The sequence below is a fragment of the Argentina silus genome (genome assembly GCF_951799395.1).
Source record: "Argentina silus genome assembly, chromosome: 21".
NCBI classification, from domain to species: Eukaryota; Metazoa; Chordata; class Actinopteri; order Argentiniformes; family Argentinidae; genus Argentina; species Argentina silus.
Genome location: NC_139675.1, coordinates 10,777,267 through 10,789,766, shown reverse-complemented (window position 1 = coordinate 10,789,766; position 12,500 = coordinate 10,777,267). Strand labels below are relative to the sequence as shown.

At 44.6% G+C, this 12,500-nt stretch overlaps 1 protein-coding gene across 1 annotated transcript in view; it reads left to right on the top strand.

The window, feature by feature from the left end:
* The window catches only part of sgcz (sarcoglycan zeta), a gene marked incomplete at its 3' end in the record, with an annotated part of 145,836 nt that overhangs the window by 68,340 nt on the left and 64,996 nt on the right, over window positions 1-12,500 (top strand). The window contains exon 2 of the mRNA XM_083692737.1: window positions 5,436-5,633. Within this exon, the coding sequence (XP_083548863.1) occupies window positions 5,436-5,633 (198 nt within the window). The remainder of the gene's footprint in view (window positions 1-5,435; window positions 5,634-12,500) is intronic.

Sequence of the window (12,500 nt, the reverse complement as noted above, 5' to 3'; positions counted from 1 at the left end):
GCCTCGCTTCCCTCTTGTAAATCAGTGTTCTGGAACTCTGCTCTTGGAGAGTCAGTGGAGGCCTTCGCTCCGGCAGCCCCAGTGATAACGAAACACACCTGATTCGGCTGAAAAGTTCAATTATGAGTCGGTTATTTGAAACAGGTGTGCTTGTGCTGAGCTGGAACAAAATCTCGGCTAAATCCCTCGTACCGCGAGGTTGACAATCCCCTTGTTTCCAGTCCACCGAACAACGCTCTCTTCTGGGTTTTGTTCTCAGACCGCCTGGCTCTGTCGGTAATACTCTTTATTAATGCTTCCTTCCTTCCTTCCTCCCGACTTGGAAGACATCACGGATGGCAGGACTAGACTGGTGGAAGCGACGCAGTGGAGCACAGCCGTGGACTAATCCTATGACCTTAGATCAGTTAGACGACAGAACTAACCCTAACCCTAACCCTAACCCAAGGAAGGAAGGAAGGAAGGAAGGAAGGAAGGAAGGAAGGAAGGAAGGAAGGAAGGAAGGAAGGAAGGAAGGAAGGGAGGGAGGGAGGGAGGGAGGGAGGGGAGGGGAAGGTGCTTTGTCACACCCACACCGTGTCGATGCTACACCAGTTTGAAGCACTCAGAGTACGGTCATCACTGCGGTTCACAGCGAGGAGGACAGGGCATCACGTACAGAACAGAGAACCCTTCCAAAGTTTGCTCGACGCCGAAAGGTGCGGAGGCCGCAGGGCAGAGGCCGACCCCGTCGGTCTGCCGCTCAAACAGGCCTGTCACGAGGAACGACTAAACGGTCAATAGCGACTCTGCACGCCTCACCTTTCAAACCGCGCGGAGAGCCGTACGGTTCAGCGATGGTAACATTTAATTAGCAGGAAAATCCCGCTACTGTCTGACTCGCACCTTCCGACGTTAGATAACAACTTGGCGACTGATGTGACCTTTAGAAGAGATGCATCGATCTGTTCACACGGCTTAGCGGGTGTCTTAGCTCGTCTTCCCCGGAATGTCATCGCGACGGAATTGGAAGCGATATTGAAAAAAAAAAAAGCGGGGAATTGAAGACAACAAACAACGTTACGCTGTGTTTGACAAGGGAGATTTCACCGCGCTGAGAAGTTTACATAGCGTTTTTGTTACTCAGCCATGCCTTGTGAGACGATACAAGTTGAACATGATGCGTGGGGGCGGGGGTGGGGGGGGGGACTGCATTCGTTAAAGTGGCAATCTGGGATTCAGAAAGTAACAAAGCTGTCACCCTGCCCCTTTGTTGTACAGCTGAGGGATGGGGGCTGGAGAGATGGAACCACTCTCAAAAATCACAACCTTTTCATTAGTTCTTCTGCTGTCCCGCTTTCCCTCAACATCTTGTTGTTGAAACAACTGAGTATCCTGTTCCTCGGGATGATGTTCCCCTCCTTCGTTGTTTTCTTCTCCTCTATTTTGGAATCGTGCGTTCCATAGTTCTCATACCTGTTATGAGTCATTGTTTGAGATCAGTTTCTATTTAGAAGCTCAGAATCAATAGGCCAATCAACAGGAGAGAAAATAGCACCACATCCTGTGCTGGCTGGATGACTTCCTTTCCCTTGATGCTGTCTATCTGACTGAGACATGACTCATACACACACACACACGCAAACACACACGCACACACAAACACACACGCACACGCATACGCACACACACGCACACCTAGTCCAAAAAATGATGCTGAAAAGTATGCTTAATGCTGAGACATGACTCAAAAACACACACGCACGCACGCACGCACACACACACACACACACACACCTGAGTGTCTCCCCCTATGCATTTCCTCTGCTGCTCTGCTGAACAGTGAACGGTCGGTATGGTGGTACAGATACAATCGCGGTGATTGGATGGTTGCCGTGACGGCGCTGGGTTGCCACAGCGGCTGTTAAGGTGTTAATAAAGTCACGTCCCGCTCCGCAAAGCCCTCAGCGGGGGGGGGGGGGGGGGACTAGGTCTTGATGGATTGCTCTCTTGTCAGTTCAATTTGAGAAATGTATTGGAACTGCATGGAAAGAGGTAGAGGAACAGGTAGAAATTGAGAGAGAGGGAGGGAGAGAGAGAGAGAGAAAGGGATGGAGGGAGGGAGAGGAGAGGAGGAAAGTGGATAGAGAAGAAAAATGGATCGAGAACGTAAAGGTGGAAAAGATGCCTGGAGAAAGGAAGAGGGGGAAAGAGTGAGTGAGAGAGGGATACAGAGGAAAGACAGAGTGTGTGGTGGGAATGGATTATTTTGGCAAGAAGGATGTCGAGAGATGTAATGAGAGAGAGAGAGGTAGAGAGAGAGAGAGAGAGAGAGAGAGAAAGAGAGGTAGAGAGACAGAGAGAGAGGGAGAGAGAGAGGTAGAGAGAGGGAGAGAGAGAGAGAGAGAGAAAGAGAGAGAGAGAGAGGGAGGGAGAGAGAGAGAAAGAGAGGTAGAGAGAGAGAGAGAACGACAGGTAGAGAGACAGAGCGAGAGGAGGCAAAGAGAGAATTGTGTCTCATGCTTGGATCATTTCATATTTATAGCACAAAGAATACCTGAGGCTCTGCACATGACCTGCTGATCTCCAACATTAGAATGAACTGCGGCGGAGGCTTCAATGAATCCCAAGGCCCTCCTACGCATGACACTATCGATTCCAACGCTTTTCAACACCAAGATATGATGTGTACGTTTGGTTCCAGCACTGAAAAAGACACACGCTACAGCTGTTCAGACTGACGGTGGTACTGTAAGCATTCCCACTCAGGCTAAACCCCCCTGTAAAGCTAAGCTGTGGTACTGTAGGTTTGGTGAATATGTGGATGGGAAGACCAAAATAGGCCGCCTTAAGTGTTCCGTCAATAGCTATTGCTTCATTTACAACAAGGACCAGGGCAGGCTAATGCTAAAATCGCTGTTTTGATTTGCAGAATGTTTGCTTACCGTACAGAGTCCCCAATGAATGCCAGTATACAGTAACAGCCAGGCCACTGATGACACAGACGCAAATAAGCGCCCTGTCCCTTAATAAACGCCGGGACTCAAAATAAATTGTTTCCTGGTATGTATTCTCTGTTGATATTAGCGGATGGTTATGTCAGCGCATTTGATTCGGAGCGACACGAACAGTATTTTCGAACAGTCCGAGCGATCATTTGCAGCAGCCGCGTATGGAAACGATCACGAATGACCGTCTATCGAAAGATGAATCTGGGTTTGACTTGATTTATTGGAGGCTAACCATGCGAGTGGATATGCGTTCTCAGTGGGATATTCTATATTCAGCTCTGTCATACTGTGACGCGGGTTTGAGCAGCAGTTTGGCCACAGCAGCTGGGGGGTAAACAGAAGAACCGCCGGTCTCCAAGAGCAACACGGGTGTGCTGTGTGGTGAAAGCAATTCACTCAAACACCCGGCGTTCTAAAACAACGGGATGCTATTTGTGATACAACCAGCCACTGTGTACTACAGTATCGGGTGTAGAGCAGTACGTGTCGCCTTCTTCCACGTGTCCATGTCCATCAGTGGACACTGGATAAGGTAGAAATCGGAGGAGTGTGTCAGTTCCCCCGTTCCTCATTCTGTTCCATGCATTACAATGAGCCCGTCCTCCGAGTTCTACCTCCGCCAGCCTCCACTGGTGTCCATGTCCATTAGGCTAATGCCTGGAAGTGCTGCATATACGGTTGTGGGTCTAATAGACACACTGGAGGTGAGTCAGAGCGAAGCGGCTGGTGAGAATCAGCTGACATCTGCAGAGAGGTATCAGCTACTTTAGAGTAATACTATCTCCTTTCCTCCACACTCCCCGGTGTACTAGAACTAATGTGTTCTCTCCCTTCTCTCTTCTCTCTCTCTCTCTCTCTCTCTCTCTCTTTCTAATCTCCCCCCATCTCCTCTCTCTCCTCTCACCTTCTCCGTCCCTCCCTCTCTTTCCTCACCATCTATCCTCTCGCTATCTCTCTGCTCGGCCCCTCTCCACACCCCCCTCCCCCCCCCCCCTCTCTCTCTTTTTTTTTTTTTCGACCGGCCTCTCCCTCCCCCTCTCTCTGGCGCTTGATGGTATTCGCCCCTTCTCCAGCCTTATCGACCTCTCTACCCGTTTCTATTTTCTGCCGTGCTTCCCTATTTCCACCTCCCTGGCAGCAATCCTCTCCTCAACTGAGGTCAGTTTGGAGATTTGCAAGGACAATCCTCGTGTCAAAAAAAAATATTTTGTGCGGATGCAGCTTTGTGTCTGAGTTATCAGCTGCTCTTCTTTGGGTTGTAAAAACAATGTGTTGGAATTTGTTTAAATATGTTTATTGATTTGAAATGTTCTCACAGAAAAGAAAAAAAAAAAAAAAACTAGCAAAAAACAAAAGCAATCCTCGTCTTTTTCACTTGACACTCCATCCCTTTCCTGCTCTATTCGATCCCTCCCTTCCTTCTGACCCTCTCCTTCACCTCTCTGCCTCTCTCTATCCTATGTTACCTTCCTCTCCTCCGTCATCCCCCTCAGCTTCGTCACCATCTTCTTTCTCTCCCTTCCCTCACCTTTAACCTTTATTCGATCCCTCTCTCTCTCTCTCCCCCTTTTCCTCTCCTTCACCTCTTTCCCCTTCTTCAGCCCTCTCTCCCTGGTGGGTTATTGAGCCACAAAGGATGCATGTAAGCTGAACCAACATGTCACATGTCAAGGACAATACAGCTCAATACTAGACCATGGTCTACCCCGGGCCCCCCCCCCCTAGAGGCCTTGTCTGAGCAGAGAATGTTCTAGTGTTTTTTGTTGCATCTTGTTATTCTCCACAGTAACCTTCACCCACTCCAGCTCCATCTTGGTTCAGGGTCAGAGCAGGATTCAGACGCTCCTAGCTTGCCTATAACACGGCTGTTGGATTTCATAATTCCCATGTGCAGACGTGGGAGTTTCATGGGTAGATGATCTCCCTGGTCCCTGCTTATCATGCGGATCATGATAATGGCCCCTTGACATGCAAGATGTTTGCTCAAGTACAATATGCCGGTTTTCTGTCATGGCCAAGGTAAGGCTCTAGCAGAATCAATCTCGTAGTCATAGATGGTGGCCTGGGATGGTCCAGTGGTTCAGAACCATGGCCTACAGTGCACACATATGCCCATGACGGCATGGGTTCGAATCCAGCACATGCCCTGCTGACATACCCTCTCCTCCTTACTTCCTGTCTTTGGCCAATAAAAATTGAAAAACCTTTAAAAAGAAAAAAAGACTACTAATAGATTTTTCTTTGTTTATTTGCAGTTATCAGTGCCTATGTTGTGCATTATAAGGCATTATCCATATCATACAACACGTTAATAGCATAATGATGCGTTATGAAGAGTGTGTTCTTCATTGGAAGCATTCTCATCTCAACTAAACTGAATCTCCACTAATCTTGAAACGAAACTCATTCTTTCAACTGAGCTAAACTCATTCTTTTTTTCTCCAGATGACCCAGGAACAGTACATCCTGGCGGCCCAGCCCAACCCTCTCCAGCGGGCATCGGGCTGCGCCCAGGCCTACCCCGTGGGCATCTACGGCTGGAGGAAGCGCTGCCTCTACTTCTTCATCCTGCTGTTGCTGGTCACCATGATTGTCAACCTGGCCCTCACCATCTGGATCCTCAAAGTCATGAACTTCACCGTGGTGAGTAGACCAGCTCCAGTGCCCCCCCCCCCTCCCCCTGGAGGACTGAAGATGTACTGCATGCGAATGGTTGTTTGAAAGCGCTAATGCGTGAGCTAATGTGTGCAAAACAACCTTGTCACTCGCAATACTTTTGTCACTTTATACAATCCAATGTTTCCTCTTTAGAGGACCGAAAAGTGTTTATTTGGGTAATATATTTCATAGCAACAGCACATATTAATCAGCATTTCGGTTTTCATATCATTGAAAAGATGCCAGGGTTATTCAGTGAGCTAGTTTTCATCTGTGGTCCCTGGTGCCACGTTTTATCAGTACTTTCCAAACACTAATGCACTCTGATCCAATTGAATTCCCTTTTAGATCAGTTGCGATAAAAACGTTGGAACACAGTGGTTCATTGAAAGATGAAATATGGATAGACACTGTTTTGGATGAGAGTATTTTGAGGCACTAGATTATTATTATAATATATATATATATGCTAATAGTAGCGTGTGAATGGGTTTCAGCCCCCTGTTGGGTGTTACAGCACAGGTGAATTGGCTTTCTAACTTCAGTGAATATCCAGCTGTGAAAACGTACGGCATGTTTTAACCCAGGCTATGGTAATGAGCTTTGACGGTGGCTTTTTGGCCGTCCAGCGAAAGTAAGACTTTTTCATCCTGCGCTCCAACACTGACTGATAAATAAACCTGTCAAAATTGCGGATTTTCTTCTTTCCCCTAGTTTTTTTTCTCCACTCTCGTCTCTTTTCAACTCAATTAAGCCGGGGTTGGTCCGGGGGCCACTGAGCCGCAATATCCCATGCTGCCCTGGGGCTCTGGGGACAGCCCATAATAATATATATGCAAATCAGCCGGGCCGGATCAGGTGACCCACCCCTGGTTACGTTCTCTACTTTCTGTTTTCATAAATCAATCACATCGGCAGGCAAGGCGACCAAACATACGCCTGCACGGATTCCATATTAGGAAGTCGTCAGTTCTCACCTAAAATTGTGTCAGTCTTACACAAAAGCTGCCTCACTTCTCATCCCAAACGTTCTCAATTCTCATACCTTCGTCGAAACGGCATCATTCCACCTCAATTAAGGCGTCATTCATCATCCGTGGATCAAGAAGGCGTCAGTCCTCAGGTGTCATTCCCTGAGGCATCATCCCTTAAGGATATCAGTTATTAACATTTCTTTCCTGTTGTTATTAATATATGCAAATTAAAAGCATTGCTTTCTCTGTTTACAAATATTGAGCTTTGTTCTCTGAACGACAATAACCGGCACGATCCGACAATAAGACTTTCAGTTTGGTTTTCGCGACTTCAAAATAAAACCGTGAGGTAATGCATCACTATTAATATTTTTCATGAATTAAGGAAATATTAAGTAACAGAAAGTATGTACAATTTCAAAAAAGTAATTTTGGTAATTATAATGTACATATTCGTACAATTACGTTGTATGTACTTTTACATAAGGCACATACAGTACAATGAGCTGTACACAAATATAAGATTCCAGGGCTAAACATGATTTTACGACCAACCGACTCAACAACACCTCTAGTATACATATCAAGTGAGCTTCAACCATGAGGGGTGTTTTCACAGAATGATTGGCCTTTTACTGTGGCCCAACAGTTCAAAGTACCTCGTCTAGATTGCATAGGGAACACATAATTGACTGTACACAAATAATATTCCAACGAGAAACATAACTGTTACTACCAATCTACTCAACAACACTTCTAGTATATATATCAAGTGAATTTCAGCTAGAAGTGTTGTTGAGTAGATTGGTACCCTATGCAATCTAGAGGAGGCACGTCGGGCCACAGTAGAAGGCGATTAATGACAGCCCTTTGTATGATACCCCTCCTGAAGGAATTTCATTCATCCCAAGTAACAAAGCTGATAGACAGAAGACAGAGAAGGAGAGAGAGAGAGAGAGAGAGAGAGAAAGGGAAAAGAGACAGAAAGCCGTGCTGTCATTTTGGAGAGCTCGCAGAGGCTTCTGAGCTTTTCCCGCTCCCAAATCCAATTGTGCCGATGAATTTCCGAGGTGTTATCCTGCAGTGGCGCCCCAATATCCCGGTGATATTAGTCAAATCCCTCAAAGTGATACATGTCAACCAGGCTGAAAAATATGCTTGGCTTGTGTTTTTCCCCCTAGAAGGGGGGCTCAGTGTTGGGTTTAAGGTCTGTACTCTAGGTGTAACATCTGAGAGGGTGAGAGAGAGAAAGAGAGACAGAGAGAGACAGAGAGAGAGAGAGGGAGTGAGAGAGAGAGACAGAGAGAGAGAAAGAAAGAGAAACATGCAGATCAATAGGGGCCTGGACATATCAAAAGAATACATGCTTCAGCTTCTCCCCATGGACAGATTGACTCACCCTTTCATTACGTGTGTGTGTGTGTGTGTGTGTGTGTGTGTGTGTGCATGCATACTGTACAGTATGTGCCTGTGTGCGTGTGTGTATGTGTGCGTGTGTTTGTGTGCGTGCGTGTGCATGTGCCTGTGTGTGTGTGTGTGTGTGTGTGCTTGTACTTGTGTGTGTGTGTGTGCTTGTACTTGTGTGTGTGTGTGCGTACGTGCCTGTACGTGCGCGCCTGTGCATGTGTGCGTGTGTGTGTGTGTATCCATGGACAGTTCCCTATGACACCATTCCATTCAGCTGATCTCATCCCAGGTATTTCCCCTGGTGCCTGTTGTTAAAGTGTGTTTGGGAAAAGGTGTTGGAGAGTCCGTGTTCTAACTCTGATGACCTCCGTCTAGCCCAGAGGGGCCTGGGAGGCTCCCAAGGTGCCCGTGTGTGCCTGTTTGAGTGTGAGAGTGGTTTAAGTGACTCTATGATGGCCTCGGAGAGAGAGAGAGAGAGAGAGAGGGAGAGAGAGAGAGAGAGAGAGAGGGAGAGAGAGAGAGAGAGAGAGAGAGAGAGAGGGACAACAGTGCAAACACTATTTGATAGATTCACTCAGCTGTTTGGTTATCGGAAGTGTTTTTGTGTGTACGCGTGAGTCTGTGTGTGTGTGTGTGTTAGAGAGAGAGATAGTGAGTGTGTGTTAGAGAGAGAGAGAGAGTCTGTGTGTGTGTGTGTGTGTGTGTGTGTGTGTGTGTGAGAGAGAGGGAGAGAGAGAGAGTGAGTGTGTGTTTGAGAGAGAAAGAGTCTGTGTGTGTGTGTGTGTGTGTGTGTGTGTGTGTGTGTGTGTGTGTGTGTGTGTGTGTGTGTGTGTGTGTGTGTGTGTGTGCGTGCGTGCGTGTGTCTGTGTGTGTTTGGAGGAAATTATGTAAGCAATGTGCAGTGTTCACGCGTTGTAGCACATATTGCAAACGTTTGAACGTACACACATTTTTGGAGCATGTATCATTGCCATTGCTATGTGCTATTATGTCAATACATATTCAACATTTTATAGGGATTACCTGTAGTGTGAGTTCGTCATCCCCGATGTTCACAGATCAAAGGTTGTCCAGACCCATAACGCGTTTTAGTGCAGCTTGTGGATTTGGCAGTGTAACTGAAACGTGGTGGGCGTGCAGAGATTTCTTCAAAGCAACTCTTTGATCGTGACATCACACCAGTTTAGAAGTCGAGCTACAGTCCTGAGTCGAGGGATGGCTTGTTGGCGTTGTTATGGAGCCGGTTAACATGCATGCTGACAGCCCCCGAGCTACAATGCCATCCAACAGAAGGAAATCTCATCCGTGTTTGGATGTCTTAACCGTCGTTGAAGTGTTAGCATGCGGCTGTTAGCGTTAGCATCTCACTTAAGCGACTGGAAATCAAATCAGCGCTTATTTATCACACCGTTTGCACAGGGTACGAACGCAGGGATGTAAACGGTACAATGAAACGCTTGAAGCGATCAGTTCCTCAACAGTGTCGTGTAAATGAGAGGATAGGCATGAAAGTGAGTAATAACAAACACAGCAATGTTTGTCGAGGCAATAAGGCAGAGTAAAGTACTAATAGGCAGTCAAGTACTAAATACAATTCAATAATCCAAATACGAATGTGATTAACTCTGGAGGATGTGCTCTACGCCTTTGATAAGATCTCAGCGTGTCAGGTTTAATGTCATGGCAATTTCACATCACCGGAGGGAAGGAATTTGGGTTATCGAAACTACTATTTCCCCTCGATGTCATCATGTACACGTCTTGTTCCCTTGCTTGTTTGTTGCACACACACACACACACACACACACACACACATACATATACATATACACACACACACACCAGGCCACACACTTCACAGTTATCTCCAGGATTTTTTAACAAGGTGCAGCTGGATTGCATTATTAAAACTGACGTTTATTCATGTGAAAATGCGCTAAAAATACATCTTAAACGCTGAATTAACTGAAGAACATAGTAATGCTTTCATTTTCGTTTTCGCTCTTAACAACTATGTCATTCAATAATAGTACATCAGTGTGATGGAATACATATTCAAATGAATAATTAAACAAAGCAGCAGCAATGATGGGAGTAAGTATGTAATGATGTTGGAATGTGATGATGGGAGTAAGTATGTATGATGTTGGAATGTGATGATGGGAGTAAGTATGTATGATGTTGGAATGTGATGATGGGAGTAAGTATGTAATGATGTTGGAATGTGATGATGGGAGTAAGTATGTATGATGTTGGAATGTGATGATGGGAGTAAGTATGTAATGATGTTGGAATGTGATGATGGGAGTAAGTATGTAATGATGTTGGAATGTGATGATGGGAGTAAGTATGTATGATGTTGGAATGTGATGATGGGAGTAAGTATGTATGATGTTGGAATGTGATGATGGGAGTAAGTATGTAATGATGTTGGAATGTGATGATGGGAGTAAGTATGTATGATGTTGGAATGTGATGATGGGAGTAAGTATGTATGATGTTGGAATGTGATGATGGGAGTAAGTATGTATGATGTTGGAATGTGATCAAATATATAATATAAATATAAACCATTCCACCACCTCCACCGTGAGAAGGTGTACAGGTGTTCCTAATAAAGTGTTCGGTGAGTGTATATACAGGTGCATATTATCATATTATGCATATTATACAGGTGCATATCATAAGCAGAAATGATGGGCGTAAGTGTGATGTTGGAATGTGATCAAATGTAATCTATCACTAGCGATCACAGACAATTCAATGATCACTTTCTACACACATGTTCATTGTGCTCATCTCTACACTGTATCTAGAAGGACAATGTATCTCACATCTGTATAAATGTATATATATATATATATATATATATATATATATATATATATATATATATATATATGTTTACAGTATCAGTCAAAAGTTTGTACACACCTTGCCAAGAGTGTGCAAAGCTGTCATTCAAAGCAAAAGGTGGCTACTTTGAATAATCTAAAATATAAACCATATTCTGGTTTGTTTAACACTTTTTTCTTTACTACATAATTCCATCTGTGTTCCTTCATAGTTTTGATGTCTTCAATATTAATCTACAATGTAGAAAATAATAAAAAATAAAGAAAAAACATTGAATTAGAAGGTGTGTGTGTGTGTGTATATATATATATATATATATATATATATATATATATATATATATATATATATATATATATATATATATGTAAATGTTGATTATGTTGTATGAATGTTGAATGTTGTAGAGTACAGTAAGTATTCATTTTAGGTATATGTTGATCCACATAACAAACCTACTAGACTAGTACCTTGTGGTGTGGGACTCTGCACTGGTCTGTCAATCGACATATTGAGTCCATAAGTTGAATTGACGTCAACCAGGACAATGGCAGTATTGACCGGCTCCCAACCTTATTAGAGGAATAATAAAGTAAATTATCAAACAAGTTGAGGATGACACGGCACAAAAGTATGAAAGTTAATCATATCGCTAATTGCTCATTTCAGATAGTTATTAGCGTTTTGATGAATAGCCAGGCGTATCTGAATGATTGCTTCATGACTATTTATTGAGTTTCAATGTCACTGGGAAAAGGGTATCAAAAGGACAGATTTTTAATGAAAACCTGAAAAGTTTTCTCACCTTTTTCTGTGGGGGTTTGGGGGGGGGGCAGGGGGGGCACTAACACTGTTCTTTTTTTTTTTTCTTTTTCTTTTTTGGTCTTTTAGTTTTTTTTAAAAAAGTGAGCAAAGTCTTGATTCGCTTTTTGAAGTGACAGCTTGGCAGTGATTGGGGGGGGGGGGCGACTTCAGTCAAGGCGATCTGTCGCCAATCAAGGGGTCTTAATTTCGGGCTGAGGATGGGTGTGATGTCACTTTTTCGGAGGGGGGCCAATGATGATGTTTGAATAAAAACTATGACATCTATATTCAGACATGGAGAACAAACAACATGGCCGGAACGCATTCCATTTCATGTATCTTAAGCAGTGCCTGTGTCTGTTCCCCTATTAAGTTATTATGCATCGTTAAGGTCTTATCTATACACGGTTTATAAAGCATTTTATTGGTGAGTACTTGGAATATTCTACACGTAATTCCAAAGATAATTACCGTGCGTTAAAGTAATACAATTGTGTTTCTGACTTGCCTGAAGAGGCCTTTATGCACCAGTTCATTGTCATCACTCCAAAGTCCAAAGACTCCACCAGACGGCCCTTTATAAGCTACACAAACATCCGCATACAGACTCTGCATAACATCATGATTAATAAACCTTTCCATAAACAGTTTCTTCTCTCCCTTCTGGGCCAAGGTAAACAGGCTGGCGAGCCGAGAGAAGAGCGGCGCTCTGATCCAGATGGGGGATAGATGATGGATTAGACAGGCTGGGGACAGGCGTGTCTGGACGTTGGGGAGGGAGGCAGGGAGGGAGGGAGGGAGGAAGAGGCAG